General features: G+C 56.0%; 1 protein-coding gene across 13 annotated transcripts in view; it reads right to left on the minus strand.

The window, feature by feature from the left end:
- The window catches only part of LOC132080365 (protocadherin gamma-C5-like), a 230,175-nt gene that overhangs the window by 17,026 nt on the left and 194,166 nt on the right, over positions 1-18,983 (minus strand). For 9 of the 13 annotated variants that reach the window (XM_059483500.1, XM_059483495.1, XM_059483496.1 and 6 more), the window contains exon 2: positions 5,846-5,904. In XM_059483500.1, the coding sequence (XP_059339483.1) occupies positions 5,846-5,904 (59 nt within the window). Of the gene's footprint in view, positions 1-5,845; positions 5,905-7,939; positions 10,528-10,972; positions 11,100-13,699; positions 16,253-18,983 lie in introns of those variants that run through there. The other 4 variants (XM_059483490.1, XM_059483488.1, XM_059483498.1 and 1 more) reach the window with 3 other exon arrangements.

Consider the following 18,983-nt stretch of genomic DNA (forward strand, 5'->3'; position numbering starts at 1 on the left):
AGGCTGGGGACTGGTGTGGGCTTCATCACTGGACACAACCAACCACCCCAAATACTCCCCAAAAAGACTTCACTTCCAGGCTCCCCAGGATGTGGCACAAGTTGGTGATTTGAGCTGTTCAGCCCCAAGGATTTTGCAGGGGAAATCCCCTTCAGAGCAGAGCTCCTTCACTGGCAGAACTCCTCCTGCACTCAGAGAGTCACAGCCCACACTGAACACAGCAGCTCTCACTCTTAGGAGAACACTGTCACTTAGATTAGGGTTGTTCCTTCAAAGCAATGCCCTCAAATAGAATTCCAGAGGCTGCTGTGATTTTTCAGGCTGCAGGGCTCCACTCACACCTTCCCCAGGCCTTGGGGAGGCAGCTGACAGCAGCTCCACACTCCACAGGCTGCAGGAGTTGTGGAGGAATCACTACTCAACACTGAACAGGCAAACACACACAACCCAGTCAGAAAGAGCTGGAATTTTAGCCCAGAGGCTGTTACAACTTTATAATTCACTCAGAATATGAATGGGTGAATTGCAGAATGTGTGGAACCACACCTGGCAAAGCAAACACCACTGCTGGCTGAACCCTGGGGTGTGTTTGGGATGGCAATGTGAGGGTTGTAATTATTTCCTAAACTTCCCACAGGGGAACTTCCTTCTGCTGCTGTCAGTGAGGAGCTGCAGCCTGTCCAGCAGCCCTGCCTGGCATCTGCCCATGGCCACGTTTTCCATCAGTGAGCAGAAAGCAAATCCATCAGTGTTTATCTGCACAGCCCCATTGGTGCCCTGTAGCACCTGCTGTTGGATCCACTACAACTCAACTCCCAGAGTAAATTCCTCGGTGTTTACAACACCCCCAGACACCACTGGGGCTCCTGGGCCTGCCTTGATTTATTTTTAGGAATGATGTGGGCACAGCCTGCAGCTGTGGCCAGTTGTCCTCCTGCCGGGTGAGCCCAGGAATGTCCATGGTTCCCTCTCTGCCCCAGCTGCTCTGGGATGTCCCCCCCAGACACACACACATGGGGTCAGTGTCCTGGTCACTGTCATACACCCCAAAATCACACCCCAAACCCCCCCTTGGCTATACCTGCATGCTTTGAGCCACAAGAACTCCCCAAAAAGCTTAATCAGGAGTATTCTTTATTCCTCTCCCCAGCCCCAGCATGTCAGGACCCAGGACATCCCTCTGGCTGTCCTGAGCAGCCAAGACCCCTGCCAGGGGGCTCAGAGACCCTGGCACAGAGCCCAAGATGCCCCTGTGGGTTTCATTATGACCCGTGGAGCAAGTTACCAACCTCAGATGAAGATCTGCAAGCCACAACAGTTTAGGTAGAATAATAGTGAAGTTATCACGGGGTGCAAAAGTAGATTTTGGGGTTTTTGGTATGGGGGTTAGGAGGCAAGATGGAGGGATCTGGGCATGTCCAGCCTTTCTCCTTCTTCTTCTTGGCCTCCATCTTATGTTGTGATGTTGGCACTTACAGATTGGTTTAGAGTAGAAGCTCACTGCCTAACATAAGTGATAGGTGTTAGGAAGTAATTGTAAATATTGTACAGGTAGATTTTAGTATAAAGATATAACACCGCCCCAGGGCAGGCAGAGTGCCTGGAACTGTCCTGCTGGATGGACCTCGGCAGGGCAGGAGGAAGAATTTTACAGATAAGATACAATAAACAACCTTGAGATCGAGAAATTAAGAGCTCTGACTCCTTCTTCAAGCGCTGGGCTGGGAAAAGAGACTTTGGAACTCATCTCGGGGTCACTCTGACCAGCTAAAGATCCCATGCCCCAGCACACACAGGCAGCCTGTTGATAGTCCTGCAAGCCCAACTCTTGAAGTTCTTGCATGAAAACAAAACAAAGAATGGAAAAAAAAATAAAACCTCTTTTCCTTCCTGGCTCTCCCTTGCTGCAGCATCTCCACTGTGAGCCCCAAGCCCCTGGTCTGTGGTGGGGGATGCTGGCTGGGCCAGCCAGGACAGCTGTGATGCTGTCTGATAAACAAGGGAAGCCAAGTGAACGTCACATCACCATTGGCTGTGCTCAGCCAGGGAGGGGAAGCCTGGCTAGCAACAGCCTTGGGAAGCATTAACAAAGGGGGATTTGGGATTGGAGCAAACACATGGAAGGGGGCTGTGAAATGGCAACTCTGCATCTCCTCCACACGCTCTGCTCCTCCCTCTCCTGGAGTTGCCATGGATTCTCACACCGTTCCCACCTCCCTGTGAGTCCCTGCCGCTGTCTCTGGGGTGTCTCCTGCCTGCCTTCTCCTCCCAGCCTGCCCACAGAGCCCACAAATGTCCTCAGCCCTGCCACAGGATGCCTCCCAGACCTGCCTCACCCTCTCATGTCCACCTGTGAGCAGCACAGAGCCCTCCCCATCCTGCAGGAAGGAAATCCTGCCTCCAGCCCGGTGTTTTCCTGAACAAGTCATCACACAGACCCCAAAACAAAGAGCAGCCAGGGGCAGGCAGCACCATGGACGTGCACGGCACAACAATAAAAACAAACCAAAAAAACAAGATGGGTCCTTCGTACTAGCCCCAGTCCCTGCACTCTCCTCCCATTCACCACCAGCCTCCTCCCCCAGGGAAACCCCACAGGGATGATCCCACAGGGATCTCCTGAGATGCTGCTGGACCATTCATTTACTGCCCTTTGGCCAATTCATCACTGTAATCTCTGCTAGAGCCACTGATCTGATTTACCCAGGAATGGCATCTGCTGCTCAGAATCAGTCTGGATTCATTTCCATTTGCCCAGAGACAGCATGGGTGTGGTTTTTTTAAGAAAAACAAACGGCAAACATAATTAAATTTATCATCCTATCCTCCTATTTCTCCCAAACAAGATTAATTCTGTTGTGCTCAGGTCTGCCTCGCTACCACATTTTCAGAGCATATTGTCTGAGCTACTCTCTCCTGAGCATGTGCACCAGAGCTCTCCATGCTTCAGAACAAAGAGCAGATTCCCTTTGTTGTCCTGGAGCAGCAGCGGTGTAGGAGATCAGGAGCTGGTCCCTGCCTCCTTGAGCTTCCCCTGTTCTGCCTGGCTCCAGATGCCCAGAGACAAGTGGGATTTGCTGTGATGGGCAGGGCTGTGTGGACACGAGACAGGATTGTTTCTTCCCCAGCTCCCATGGAGACAGCAAGGCAGAAATCCCAACATGGGTCTGAGCTTGTTTCTGGCTCAGGTCAGTGCCAGGCTCCCCACAAACCCCTGTCCCTAAGCTGCTGTGTCTTTATTGTTATTTAATGTGGGTCAAATAGAGCTAAGAGCACATCCTTTTTTTTTGATTTTTAGCTGAAAGTCAAGCTGTGCTCCCCAAGCACCAGGCAGAGCCCTGCACTTCAGAGAGCTCATGGTGCTACAGAGCTTCACCTGTCAGCAGGAGACACGTTTGTACAGCAGAGAGAGAACAGCAAGGCAGGCTCAGGCAGCTGCACTTGCCCCCTCTTTAATGCCTGTACTACCAAGCAGTGCCTGGGGAATTCACACACCAGGCATCAGAACTCTGGGAACAGCACAATGGGGAGTGGGCTGCTTTCCAGGATCTGCCTGTTTGATCACCAGGGAGATGTCAGGGCTGGGCACTGAACATATGAGAGCACTTTCTATTTCCATCCTTTCACAGTGTCACACAGGTTTGGATTTAAAACATCCCCCTTCATTTAACCTAAAACAGGATGAAAGAAACAGGGGGGAAAAAAATCTGCAAGAGCAGTTTTGCTACAAATGTGGACACAGCCAAGTGGGCAAAATCAGCAGGAATTAAAATGCACTGAGTTTTTCCAGTTATTTCAACAGCAGCCTGTGCTTCAGCAAAATCTGTTTCCATAGCCAGGGTTCAGCCCATGCTGTGGGACCCCCTGTCACAACATGGGGCTCAGAGCAACCTGGTCCAGAGGAAAGTGTCTCTACCCATGGCAGATAGTGGAAAAAGATGAGCTTGAAGGTCCCTTCCAACCCAAACCATTCTGTGATTGAGGAGCAGCTGTTCAGGGGCTGTCCTGGGCACGCAGGTCACAGACCCTCAGCAGTGACATCGTGGCTCATGCTCTAGAACTGGCATGTCCCACTCCTTCAGCTCCCCACACACACACTGAGGCTGCCTTTCCTCCTGCCCTCTCTCTTCCCTCACCACAGCTGCTGCTGTCTTTAGGCACTGGGAAGGGGATGGAGCTTGTGAAGAGATCCAGGCAGGGGCTGGGAGCTGGGCTCAATGTCACTGTCCCACGACCTGAGGAAAGTCCCTGTCACTGAGCTGAGGGGTCTGGGCTGCATCAGCTCTGCCCTGAAGAGCCCCAGCATGGTGCTGGGAGAGGGAGCAGCAGAGCCTGCTCTGATGGGGCTCATTTACTGCCTCCTCACAGCAAAACAATCACAGCAGCTGTGCTGCACTTCTGCATTAGCAGGGCTTTGTTAATTGTCATTTCAACTAGAGCGGAAATGGTAAGGAAGATTTTCTTTGATTAAAATGTTGTCAGTGATGGGGAGCTCAACAGACCCCTGAGAAACAATTCCAGCTATATCTTTGCTTTAAAGTCCAAGGCCAGCTTCCACTATGAACACTTAATCTAATTACATCAAACCCTCACTCCGTTTCAGCTTTATCAGCTGGAATAGCGAAGTTTAATCACTTCAACAAGTTGGCTATAGCAATCTCTTAATTTTCTGATAAGATAAATTATTGAGCTAGACCCAGGGAAAGAGTCAGGCACAAGCAGCTGCTGCAGATGTTTAACTGCAAGCTCTAACACCAAAATCCATCCAGCACCCACTACTCCCATGTCACCATTGCAAACCCCACAGGAGCTGTCCAAGTGGCCAAGGAATAGCAAAACACAGAGATACAATGCCTGAGCCAGCCAGATGAGCAAAGACATCACTCAGATTTACTCCTGATTATTCAGAGAGTATAGCCCTCAGGTATGCCCCAAAAGATATAATTCTTTCACACATAAATGATCCTGGAGCCAGTCTGCTCATACACAGTAACCTCTGGTTGGGTATTCACAGAGAAAGGTGGAATTCAGTTAAAGTTCTCTCTTTCAAGGGAGTTCACCCTCTGAAGGGGATCCCTGTCCATGAACCAGGAGAAAAGATGGGAGAGGCAAAAAACAAGATTTTGTTGTCAGTGGTCTCTCACTGTGCACCAAGACAAGCAAACATTGGTGGGCCAGAGTCAAGAGAGCCCCAGCCAGGAGCAGGGCACTCACCTGGGAGCTCTCTGCTGCTGGGGCCTCTCTGCTCTCACACACACCTCACAGAGAGGTGCTGGAATCTCCCTCACCGGGGATATTGCAGAAGTGTCTGGACACAATCCTGTGCTGAGAGCCCTGGGATGAGCCTGCTGAGCAGGGAGGTGGGAGCAGGTGAAGCTCTGTGTTTCCCTCCCCTGACCCATCCTGTGGCTCTGTGAGCAGCACAGAGCTCAAGGCTCCATGGCTGGTACAGGGAGTGATTTCCAGTGGCCTCCATGAAGGGAGAGGCACTGAGATTTTTGACTCAGGAAGGAATTTACATGCTCAGAATCTGCTTTAGCAAAGAGCCCTTTCTCTGTGAAACCCATTGTCCAGTCCTCCAGCCATCTCCCAACTTCACCTGGAGCTCCTTCCAGTTCCTGAGGAGCAGACACCAAACCCAGACACACCACTGCCAAGAGCAGCTGCCACAGCCCCACCAAACACAGCTGACACAGGAGCAGCCCTATTTCATCTCTGTAATTCCATCAATGACAGGGACAGCCTCTCTCAGAGCTGCCACTCATGGACTTTTCAACACTGAAAGTGGCACACCAAGAAAAGAAATCTTCATCCCACAGATAAATGAAAAGAAAGAGCCACTTACCCACTTGTTCCAGGTCTCTGGGTCTGAGAGAAGCGCCAGTCTGTGTTAGGTTGAGCTTGCTGCAAAGAAAAAGAAGAGTTTTAATACCTCCATTCTTGCCTTTGAAAATGAAAGTGAACTGATCCTGGATTATTTCAGTCTGGAATATCAGCATGTTCTGTCCAAGTGAAGCAAATCAATTAGAACAAAGAGAAAGCTCCCCCCTCCCCTTTTCCTGAGTATTTCTGAAGCAGCATGAATACCAAAAGGCATGACAAAAACTGTTCAGAGAATAATCTTCCAAAGCAGCTCAGGAAACCAGGCTGTGAAAGAAATGAAGCATGAAATAAACTGATAAGGGCACGAATTCAGCAGGAGCAGTGGTACCACAGTAATGAGCTTGGAGGAGGAAGGGGGTGTGAGGGGGTGGCAGAGTTAATTGATACTGAGAAAGATGCTCTTAATACTCTAAGGTAAAAATGGTAACAGACCTTCCTAATCTCTCCTTCTTCTGTCCTTAAAAAGGCCTGCCTGAGATCTTGTTTTTATGCATGATATTTGAATGACTTTTCCTGGCTGTTGTGGCCTTGGAGCACTACAATATTTTTCTGTCCACAGAAAAAAGAATAAACTTCCGACAGCAAGAGGAAAAAGCATTATTTGTTTAGGAGACACAATAACCTTCAGACACAGCAGCACACTTTGTAACCTCATTAATAAACCCCCATATCACTCTCTGCCCGTGTTATTTTACAACCAGACAATGAACATTTTGTAAATAAGGAAGGACATGGAGCAAGCTTGTATATTCCGTTTTGAATCATGCCTTTGTGGAGAGCACTAAATAGCACAACTGTTTCTGTCGGGACAACACACACACTTCCGAAAATCATGATCATCTTAATGAGCTCCAGAGTGATGACATACTACCTGGAAAGGACAATGCTTCCCTCAGCTATTTTAGGAAGGAGCAGTTCATAGCCCATACATAGTGGAACATCAGTTTTATAGGATTATTCTGCTTGTACATGCAATTACTAAGGAAAAGTGAAGACGAGTAGAGCTGACCTAGATTTTTATTTAGGAGATGTGCTCTCACTAATTTCTCTGCAGCTTTGATGATACTCATGAAAGAAGATATTAGAATAAATTACTCCCCTAAAATAGATGCCCCACTGGTCCCCATGCTGCATGCAAATGAAGCTGTTGAAAGACTTGCCCTCCAGTTCTCAGAGACGCGTTTTTGCACACGCTGGCACACAATACTGCACTAGATAAGCCCTTCCCAATATTTTGAGTAGCCCTTCCATATTTTGAATTCCTGTTGTAATTACCATTTTCAAATTTAGGGCAGGCATTTGTGACACAAAATTGCTTTACTTTTTATATCCCAAAGTTATAAAATCTCCAGCTAAACACAGTCACCTACATCTATATTTAGGCATCTGAGTACAAACAGCTCAAGTTTTCAAAGCTTGCCGCTCGTCAGCCTCTTCAAGCCAAGGGCACATAAGGTCACCAGGATCTTTGTGAATAATGTCACTCCTGACATTTCAGTATTTTAGTTCTGAATACCAAATTCAGCTGCTCGCTCAACATGACCAAGCTGGAAAATGATCCCTGGCCGAGGCACAGTCAGTAATTAATAACACTTGGGGTTTGAGAAATGAGAAATTTCTACAAGGCATCTCTAAAACTGAGCAAAAGAAACACAGGCAGACTTTCCTTTCAGATAACCTCCTCCGCACCACAGCTCATGTGCCATGTAGGAAAAATGGGTTAAACAGAACCAAGAAGTTAAACCCCCAGAAAACCTGTTCCTGATCATGCTAAGAATCACTTTAAATAGAAACATGTACGAGCGGGGCCAAGGGGAAACTCTCCACTGCTACAAACACAGAGTCTTTGATTCTGTAACGCTGCTCAGCTCCTTCCCCCACCTCCACCAAGCCCAGCCAAAACTTTCACCTGCCACCTCCCAGGAGGTGACAGTGACACGTGTGCCCTGAGGCCACCGTCTCAGGAGGAAGGATGGACAGAGAAGAGCCAAGTGGCCTGGATATGCCAAACTGTTGCACTCAGCAGAGAGGACAGTAAGGAACAGCCATCTCTTACCCCATCGCAGGGACTCGCTAAGGTGCTGGTCACCTGCTCATAGGCAGCCATGGTCTCCGCAGTGCTAGAATGGCTGAAGGGCTTTACAAAGAGGAAATCGCTCTGCTCGGACATGGGTGAGAAACAAGAGGTGTAATTCTGTGCCTGGGAGGTCAAGCCCGCTGCTCCCACGTCCAGGTACTTGATGAAGCCATCTGGCTTCATCTGCCCTCGGAAATGGGAGGCGGGCTTGCGGCCAGTCCCTCGGCAGCAACCCGCAAAGGTCCAGCTGGCACTGCCAGCCTTGAGACACCGGGCAGCCACCAGCCCGAACATCACACAGGACACGATGGAGATGGACACCAAGGAGATGATGAGGTAAAGAGTTAGGTTGGTATCCTCGGAAGAAGGCTGGGGGAGGTCCAAGGACTTGGAGAAGTCCTGCACGCTGTTTTCCTCCGGAGAAATGACTATTACCACAGAGGCCGAGAGGGACGGCGTGCCATTGTCCCTCACTTCCACCACCAGCCTGTGGGAATCTTCTGACTCCCTGAGAGCCTGTGCAACCCTTATCTCTCCAGAGCGGCGTTCCACTTGGAAAGGCAAAGCCTCAGCAGACTCCTGCAGCTGGTAGGACAGCCAGGCATTATGGCCACTGTCAGCATCAACTGCTACAACTTTAGTTACCAGATAGCCAGGCTCTGCCAAGGCTGGGATGGCTTGGTGGAAGGCAGAGCCCTTGGGGACAGACGGGTAGACAATGCTGGGAGCATTGTCATTCTCATCCAGGACAAACACATGGACCACAGTAGTGCTACTGAGAGCAGGAGACCCAGCATCCTTCACCTCCACAGGCACCTGGAACACCTTGTCCTGCTCGTAATCCAGAGCTCGCACGGTGTAGATGGTGCCATTGTCCTGATCGATTCGGAAGTAGGTTGAGATAGGTGCATCCTGCATCCCATTGTCCAGGATGGAGTAAGACAGCTTGGCATTGCTACCCTCATCAGGATCTGATGCTGACACTGAAAAGACAGAAGTTCCAGGGAGGGAGTTTTCCTGAACGTGAGCTGTATCAAAAGGGCTGGAGAAATTCGGTGCGTTATCATTCACGTCAGCAATGCGGAGATAAAAGGTTTTTTGTGTGGCCCTCTGGGGGGACCCTGAATCCACAGCCCTCACTGTGATGTTGTATCCACTGGCCTTCTCCCGATCAAGGGGACCACTGGTGACCAGCGAGAAATGCTCTTTAAAAGATGACACCAGTTTAAACGGGAGCTCTTTTGCTATCTGCAGACGGACCTGCCCGTTGTCACCCGAATCGCTGTCCTTCACACCAATGAGGGCGATCACCGTGCCTGGGGCTGCATCCTCCTGCACTGGGCTGGAGACAGAGGTCAGCACGATCTCTGGGCTGTTATCGTTGATATCAATTAATTCCACTCGCAGGTGACAGTGGCCTTCCATGGCTGGGGATCCCTTGTCCCTGGCTCGAACTGCAATCTCGTAAGCACTGGATTCCTCATAATCCAGAGGGGCTTTGGTTCTGATCTCCCCTGTACGGGCATCTAAGGAGAACAGTTTGGTGAATTTACCAGGTGCATTATTGCTGGTTTTAAAAGAATATTCCACATCCCCGTTGGGACCTTCATCCAGGTCGGTGACATTCAGTTTGGTGACCAGAGTGCCCACAGGCACATTCTCCTCCAGAAGTACCTTGGATATGGGTGGGTCACAGACAGGAGGGTTGTCATTTGCATCCAAGACATGGATGGTAACCCTGGCAGTGCCAGATTTCACAGGATTCCCTCCATCCAGGGCTGTCAGTGTTACGTGATGAACAGGCACTTTCTCTCTATCCAGTGCTTTTTCGAGTACGATCTCGGGCATTTTAACACCATCTCCTCTCACGCTGATGCTCAGGGCAAAATGCTTGCTGGGGCTGAGCTCGTAGGTGGAGATGGAGTTGGTGCCCATATCTGGGTCTTCTGCTACTTCCAAGGGCAGCCGAGTCCCAGGGTTGGCTACCTCAGTGATCTCCAGCACCACCTCTGGCTTGGGGAACTGGGGCGCGTTGTCATTCACGTCCAGGACGTCCACCTCAACCCGGTGGAGCTGGAGGGGGTTCTCCATGACGAGTTGGAGGTGCAGAGAGCACGTGGGGCTCTGCCCACACAGTGCCTCCCGGTCCAGCCTGCTGTCCAGCAGCAGCACACCTGCCGCCAGGTCCACCTGGAAGTGCCGCTGCCCACCCTCGCTCACCAGGCGCAGGTTGCGGGCGGCCAGGCTCCGCACCTCCACCCCCAAGTCCTTGGCCAGGTCGCCCACAGAGAAGCCCGGCTCGCGATCCTCGGGCACGGAGTAGTGGAGCTGGGCGCAGCTGGGAGCCGGCAGGCAGGAGAGGGCTGCGAGCAGCAGCGGGAGCTGCCATGGCAAACTCTGTCCCGCGAGCATCCCGGGCCGGCTGTGCGAACGGAGCAGCGCGGAGAGGAGCGGCGCAGCCTCCCCCTCCTCCCCGCCCCCGCGGCCGGCCCCGGCAGCCGGAACCCCTGCGCCCTGGGGGGGTCCGAGCCGCCTGTGCAGGGAGGAAGCCGCCGCCGGAGCCGCCGGAGCCGGACAGGGAGGGATGGAGGAGGCGGGGGAGGGGGCGAGCGCAGCCCGGCCGGCTGAACCGCTTCTCGACACGCAAAGACACACAAAGTCGGCGAGCGGAGGGGACGGACCCAGTGACAGTTTTACGTGTCTCCACAGCCCCCTCCTCCTCCGCCTCCTCCTTTTTCTCTCCTCCTCCTCCCCTTCTCCATCTCACCGCCTTCCCCAAAATACGCACGGCGTAGCCCTCCCCTTCCCCCGCTGCCGCCACTCCGCCCCCGCAGCGCCGGGGGGGCGCCGGGGACTCCCGGCAGCGGGGGGGGAACCCGATCCGCCCCGCCCCGCCCGGCTGCTGGCACCGGGCACCGGCGGACACCCCCTCCCCAAAGCCGGCCGGTTCGGTGCCGAGCCCCGCCAACACCGGGCTTGTGTTCAGGTCGGACACCACACCCCCGAGCTCACCTCGCTGCACAGGGTGGGATCCGCGGAGGGTTTCACAAACATGAACTCGCTGATATCCGAGACAGGCGAAAAGCAGGAGCGGTAACGAGGGGCTGGGGGTGCCGTAGCTGTCACCGGCACGCCCATCACAGTGTCCCCTTTCTTAGGCTCATAGTGAAAGTGCCCAAAGATGTGGCTGGGAGGAGGCTGAAGCGTGTTCACGCTCTCCACGCAGCCGCCCTGGCCGGCAGGTGCAGAGCCCCGCCGGAGGCACCGAATGCCCAGCGCTGCCAGTGCCACCAGCGAGACGGTGGAGATGAGCACCAGGGATACAATCAGATAAAGCGTAATACTGGGCAAGCCCCCACCATCAGCGGCCTGAGCCTCGGAGCCCTGCAGGGCCTCCGGACCCTTCTCCTCCACCAGCACCACCAGTGTGACAGCTGTGGAGAGCGGGGGCTCCCCGGCATCCCGCACCACCACCAGCAGTTCGTGCTCAGAGGCGTCCGTCTCCTGCAGAGCCCGCATGATCCGGACCTCCCCGGAACGCAGGGCCACGCTGAAAAGCCCCAGGTCTGTGGCTTCCACGAGGTGGTAGGACAGCCAGGCATTGCGCCCCGAGTCTGCATCTATTGCCACCACCTTGGTGATGAGGGCAGGAGGGACGATGGAGGGGGAAATTCGGAGCTGAGTAGCAGAGTCCTCCCCAGCCCTGGGGAAATGCACCTGCGGGGCATTGTCGTTCTGGTCCACTACAAAAACATGAACCAGTGTTCTGTTCCTCAGGGCCGGGGAGCCACCATCAGAGACCTCCACGTGGAACTGGAGATAGGTGGTTTGCTCATAGTCAAAAGGGAATTTGGCGGTGACCTGCCCATTCGTGGGATGTATCGAGAGGTAGCGAGTAGGATCCAGGCCTGGATCTGTCCCACCAGCTCGCAGGATGGAGTAGGACAGGCGGGAATTCTGCTCCGAGTCGGGGTCGGCAGCAGAGACTGTAACCAGCACGCTGCCCACTGGATTGTTTTCCGCCACCAGCACTTCATAGGACGCTTGCTCAAACTGGGGAGCGTTATCATTGACATCTATCAGGGTGATTGGCAAGATGGTGTGGCGGGAGAGGGGCGGATTGCCCAGGTCCGAGGCAGAGACGGTGACGTTGTAGTAGGCAACGTGCTCCCGGTCCAGACGGGTGCTGGTGAGCAGCGAGTACTGGTGCTCGTAGTCCTTACGCAGCTGGAAGGGAAGATCTGGAGACACGTGACACAGGACCTTGCCCTGCTCGCCAGAGTCCCTGTCTCTGACGTGTATCACGGCCACCACTGTGCCCGGCAGTGCATCCTCGCTCAGGGTGCTTGAGAAGGAGGTGAGAATGACCTCAGGGGCGTTGTCATTGACATCCGTGATTTCCACCACCACGCTGCAGTGCTCCTCCATCGTGGGTGACCCCATGTCCTTGGCCTCCACTTCGATCTCATACACCGTCGCCTCCTCAAAGTCCAGGTTGCCCTGGACACGAATCTCCCCAGTTTGCTCATCGATGGCAAAGATCTGGCGTAAGGCAGCTGAGTTGTGGCTACTGAGAGAGTAGCGGATGTCTCCGTTGGGTCCTTCGTCCACATCCGTGGCATTTAACTTCACCACGAGGGTGCCCAGCGGCGAGTTCTCCACCAAGCGTGCTCCATATGATGGTCTGTCAAAGACCGGGTGGTTGTCATTAGCATCCAGGACCTGAATAGTGATGCGTATCTTGCTGGACTGTGGGGGAGAGCCCCCGTCTTCAGCAGTCAGGACCAGGTAGTGGAAAGCTCTGAATTCCCGGTCCAGGGCCCGCTCCAGCACCAGCTCAGGGAACTTCCCACCATCAGTGCGGGCCTTCACGTTGAGGTTGAAGTTGTCGTTGGCACTCAGGTGATAGGTCTGCAAGGTGTTGGTGCCCACGTCGGGGTCCTGGGCTGGCTGGATGGGGAAGCGGGCACCCAGAGACGCCAGCTCGTAGATGCGCAAGGACACCTCATCGCTGGGGAACTGCGGGGGGTTGTCATTGATGTCCAGGATCTCCACCTCGATTCGGTAAAACTCCACCGGGTTCTCGATGGCAAGTTTCAAGTGGAGGAAGCAGCGTGGGTTCTGCCCACAAAGCTGCTCCCTGTCTATTCTCTCGCTGACCATAATAACACCGGTGTTCACATTGACGGAGAAGTACTGGGAATCCGAATCCGACAGTACCTGCAGATTAGCTGCCGCCAGTTTAGCCACATCGGTGCCCAGGTCCTTGGCGATATTGCCCACAAAGGCACCCCGTGTGAGCTCCTCCGGGATGCTGTATCGGATCTGAGCAGATGAGCTGTGCAAGAACAAACAGAAGGAGAAGACACGCGGCAGCCCCAGGGACCGGCGCGCCTGCCCTGCCCTCGGCATCCTTGCCGGGTGGCCGGCCGGGGAGCGATGCCCTCGGCGCCGGGGGCCGCGCTCAGCGCTCGCCGCTCCCATTCATTGTTTGGGGCGGACGCGGCTCGACGGGGCGGGGGGAGCGCGGCCGCGCAGCCGCCCCGCCATTGGCTGCGCGCGCGGCGGCGCCGCTCCAATCGCCGCGCTCCTTCCCCAGGACAGCAACACCGGCGCCAATCACGGCCCGCGCGCCGCCGCCGCGCGCCGCGAACCGGCGCGGCCGCTCCGCGCCCCCCGCGGGGACCGCGCCGTCGGAGCGCCCGGCAGCGCCGGACCCGCCCCGGCATCGCCGCTCACCTGGCCGCGGTCCCGCAGCGTGCCCGCGGCGGGCAGGAAAGCCCCGCTTGCCCTCGGCAGGGTGGCGGGGGTTGGGCAGGGCCGCAGGAAGGTGAAGTCGCTCCGCTCGGAGCCGGGGGAGAAGCAGGTGCTGTAGCACTGCGACGGGGAGTCGGTGGGTCGCAGCGTGACCTCCATGTACTTAAGGGTGCCGTCGGAGCTGAGCTGGAGCTTGGGGCTGGAGTGCTTGCAGAAGTCCCGGGAGGGCGATTCGCTGAGCCAGCAGCAGCAGTAGGGTGAGACGGCGTCACGGCCCCTGCGCCGGAGGCACCGGGCGACCAGGAGGGTGACGGTGGCCAGTGCCACCGTGCTAATGGCTCCCAGAGCGATGATCAGGTAGAAGGTCAGGTCCGGCTTCTCCTTGGCACCAGCCAGGAAATCCTGAGGCTTGAAGCTCTCCTCCAGGGCTGCCTCCTCCAGGGCCACAGTGATGGTGGCAGTGCTGGAGAGCGGAGGGTCACCATTGTCCGTCACCAGGACAAGGAGCTGCTGCACTGCCATGTCGCTGTCCTGGAAGGCACGCGCGGTCCGCACCTCCCCGGTGTACAGCGACACGTGGAACAAGGAGGGGTCGGTGGACTGTGGCAACAGTCGGTACGAGAGCCAGGCATTGTGCCCAGCATCTGCATCCACTGCTGTCACCTTGGCCACCAGGTAGCCCGGTGGGGCAGACAGTGGGACCCTCTGGGGTGCCGGCACATCGCTGTCACTGGCAGGGTACAGGATGGTGGGAGCATGGTCATTCTGGTCCAGCACAAAGATGTAGACAGTAACATTGGCATAGAGAGGGGGGGACCCCGAGTCCCTCACAACCACAGACACTGGCAGAACCTGCAGCAGCTCAAAGTCGAAGGTGCGCTGAGCATAGAGGTTACCATTGTCGGGGTTGATGTGGACAAAGGAAGAGATGGGGGCATCCTGCACTTGGCCACTCTCTATGGAGTAAACAAGCCGGGAATTATCCCCGTAGTCAGGATCTGAGGCAGAGACGGTGCACAGCAGGGAGCCAGGCGGGTTGTTCTCCTGGAGAAAGGCATCGTAGGAGGGCTGCGAGAAGCGTGGGGGGTTGTCATTTACATCAGATATATTGAGGAGCAGCGTGAGTGTGGTGGTGAGAGCAGGAGAGCCACCATCCCGGGCGATCAGCTCCACTGCATACTGTGAGGTAGATTCCCGGTCCAGGCTCTTCTGGGTGACCAGGGAGAAGTGGTTCTGAAGGGACCTGATGGCAAAAGGCACATCGGGAGAGATCTCCAAACTCACATCCCCGTTGGCCCCCGAGTCTCGGTCCCGTACATTGAAGAGCCCCACGACAGTCTCGGGTGGGGTATCTTCTGGCACCGGATTCAACAGGGAAGTGAGCAGCACCTCCGGGGGGTTGTCATTGGCATCCTCCACTTGTACCTGCAGCACACAATTGCCCTCCATCTCCGGGACCCCTCCATCGTGGGCTCGCACGTAGATCTCATAGAAACGGGATTCCTCAAAGTCCAGGGCCCCGCTCACTCGGACCTCACCGGAGCGGGGATCCAGGGCAAAGAGCCTCCGCACCAAGTCGGAGGTGTGAACCCCGAAGGAGTACTGTGTCTCCCCATTGGGACCCTCATCGGGGTCAGACGCATTGACCCGGAGGAGCACAGCCCCCACAGGTGTGTTCTCCGGCACCTTCACCTTGTACGTGGTGCGGTCAAAGGTGGGAGCGTTGTCATTGACATCCAGGACCTGGACCGTTATCTGCGCCGTGCCCGAGCGCGCTGGGCTTCCCCCGTCCACTGCCGTCAGCACCAGCTGCACCTCGGGCTGCTCTTCCCGGTCCAGGGCACGCTCCAGCACCAGCTCCGGGAAGAGTTTGCCATCCGGCTGCTGCTTGACATCCAGGGAGAAGTGGGAGTTGGGGCTCAGCCGGTAGGAGCTCACGGCATTGGTGCCCACGTCGGGGTCCTGTGCGCTCTCCAGGGGGAAGCGCGCAGCCACCGTGGCAGACTCGGCGATGCGCAGGGTGCGGTGAGCGGTGGGGAAGCTCGGGGAGTTGTCATTCAGATCCAGGATCTCCACTTCCAGGCGGAAGAGCTGCAGGGGGTTCTCTGCCACCACCTGCACCGACAGCACGCAGCTGGCAGCTGCTCCGCACAGCCGCTCGCGGTCCAGCCGCTGGCTCACCACCAGCGCGCCGCTGTCCAGGCGCACGGCGAAGTAGCGCAAGCTCTCCTCTGAGCCCAGGCGCAGCCTGCGACCCGGCAGCTCCTCCACCTTCAAGCCCAGGTCCCGGGCCACGTTCCCCACCACGGTTCCCAACTCTGACTCCTCAACCACCGAGTAGTGGATCTGCCCGGAGCCCCGGCCCCAGCCGCAGAGCAAAAACAAACTCAGTACTTGCCATTTCCAGGCGGGTCGCTGGAGGCTGGCACTCTCCATGTCCGTGCGCGTCTGGCCCGGGACACGGCAGGCACTGAGGAACTGCGAATAAATCCCTGGGTCTCTCTTGCACGGCTTAGAAAACAGCTCCGGGGCTCCGGCAGGCTGCGGCTCCAACTGTCAGCCTCCAAGCAGAGGGGGTGGGCTGGGGGAGGGGAACTGAATCACAGCCCCAGCGCGGAGGTGGGAGGGGGGGTGGGGGAGAAGCAGATTTTCCCCCCCTTGCTTCAGATCAGCGCCCAATTGGCCGAGAGCTCCATCCCCTCTTGGCCAGCAGTGGCTCCGGAGGTGCGGGAAGAGGGGCCTGAGCCGGCAACAGCGGGGCTGCCACCCCCGGCCTCCCCTCTGCCAGCCTGACTCACTTGCTCCGACAGCTCGCTCTGCGTTCACAGGGAAACTGCACGTCCTGGCAGCCTGGAAGCAAGGTACAAGCCCTCCCTGTGTGCTCCCCCTCCACAATGGTGGCTTCACATCATGCCCACAGACAAAGGGCAGCTGTCATGAACGCAGGCCAAAGGACTTTTCATGCCCGATGAAAAGGTGCTTGTTAGAGCCCCGAGGTGCCAGGGGCTCTTCTCTCACCCCTCTTCTCCCCCTCAGCTACTGCTTTGGCTGCTGCCTGCACCCCATGATTGCCTGTCTGAGTGAGGCATCACTGCCACCAGTACCGCCACCGGCCAGGACACCTCGCGCTGGGAGGGGGACACCCACTCCTGCCAGCCCAGCGTGGGAGTAGCTAGCTGAAGGTGCAAAAGCAAAGGCAGGTGAGCCATTCAAAGCCGAAATACAATTGCTCGCAATGCACACCTGACGGGAAGCCACTTCCTCAGCCTGGGGCAAGGAAGGGGTCAGTCTTCACAGTACCCAAATCACTGCAAACACACAGAGCCAGATAATAAGGTCACTAGATCACCACAGGATCACACCACCAGGTCAGGATTTCAGACTGGGAAGGAAGCCCAAGCCTCCCACCTGGCACTGATACTCTGTGGCAGGTACCGCTTTGCAGTCAGTCTCCTGAGGGCAGAAGCAGGGGTCTTAGCCTCCCCAGGGGGGAGCACAGTAATTTCCTGCTCTCCCTGTCACAGACGATATTGGCAAGCTGCAGACTTTTAGTTCCATTCACATCCCTGCAGAAGCCTTGTGCACTCAGAGTCACAGAATAGCCTGGGTTGGAAGGAACCTTATAAATCATCTCATTCTGACCTCCTGCCGTGGGCAGGGACACCTTCCACTAGACCAGATTCCTCAGAGTTCAATCCAGCCCAGCCTTGAACACCTCCAGGGATGCGGCAGCCACAGCTTCTCTGGGCAGCCTGTACCAGTGCCTCACCACCCTCACAGGGAGGAATTTTTATACCTGTTATCTAATCAAAGCCTTCTGTCAGTTTAAAACCATTCCCTCTTATCCTGTCACTGTATGCTTTTGTAAGCAGTCCCTGTCCATCTTCTGTCCTTGGTGCACTGAAGGCCACCCTACCCCTCCCCTGGGGGCACACAGACCCTGGGGGCTGGGGGTTGCAGTGCTGTGGCAGACAGGGGACCCAGCACCTGCCTGGGATGCTGCCTGTCCCCACCACCTGGGCACCAGAGGGACCTGGGGAATAGCTGGGAGAGGCTGAGAGCACCCGTGCCCGGCACGGGGGACAGCGACAGGGACAGCGACGGGGACAGCATCCTTCTGCCGACAGCAGGGACCGTGAAGGTGCTGCAGTCCGGGGTCCTCCCTCCCGTCTGCAGCACCTCCCTGCCTATTCCGAGCCGTGAGGCGGGACCACCCTGCTGCCAGTCAGGGAGAGACACCGGGAGGAACCTTAGGAGTGGTGAGAACACTGCCCAGGTCCCACCTACCGCCGGCTCCGGAGGAGGGGGGAAGGCGCCTTAAAGAGACAATGCAGAAAAACACCGGACAAGGGATTCCCCAGCACACAGAGACCGATTCCTTCTGCTACATACTCATCCCCCCAGAGCTCCTGACGGTGCCACCAGCAGGAAGCTGTCACGGCAACCTTGGCTCTGGAATGTGCCCTGTCCCCATCCCAGGCTGAGCCCCAGACAGTACAGCTGGGTGACAGAGCTTTCCACTGGCAATACAGGGTGCTGCACCCCGGGGGATGGGTTTGGCGCTGCTGCAGTGCCTCAGCAGAAGCCCCTGCAAAGCCCACATAGCCTGGGAGAAACCACTCAGTGCCCTGAGATGGCTCAGCCACCAAGGACCTGGAGCAAGGGCTTTAAACAGGGACCCTGCTGCTGTTTGGGCCTGTCAAAGCTCGGGATGGGGACAGTGGGACAAGGCAGGAAGGGTATGGGGTGTCTGGGATGGATGGAGATGTTCCTTATTCCACAGGGTCAGAGCTCACTCTGTGGGGAGGCACCAAGCCAGACAACCCAGGGATCACTGGAGATCCTGCAGGGTAGGATCCCTCATGGCAGGACACACAACCTGCTAGAGACAGAGCCAACACCCTTCCCCCTGCATCCCTTTTGGGGGCTGGCTGTGCCCTGCAGAGCAAGGTGTAAAGCCTTTGCAGGCTCGACACAATCCATTGTCACCACAAAGACTGAAAATCCAAAGCCCAGAGCCATCCCAGCTGATTTCTCACTGGCAGTGCCCTTCCGGTGCAGTACTGGGGGATAGGAGGGAGTCAGGGCTGGGGCTTGCTGCCCTCCTTCCACCCCCACTCTCAAATCATTTATTGCCCTCACCCCCAAAGGCATCTTGGCAGAACGTTTAGGTGGAGGGGACATCCTTGTCCCCAGCCATAGCACAGCCCACACTTGCTCCTGCAGCTGCTGCAGCCATTCTCACCTGCCACAAATCAGAAGTGCT

The sequence above is a fragment of the Ammospiza nelsoni genome, chromosome 16 (genome assembly GCF_027579445.1).
Source record: "Ammospiza nelsoni isolate bAmmNel1 chromosome 16, bAmmNel1.pri, whole genome shotgun sequence".
NCBI lineage: Eukaryota > Metazoa > Chordata > Aves > Passeriformes > Passerellidae > Ammospiza > Ammospiza nelsoni.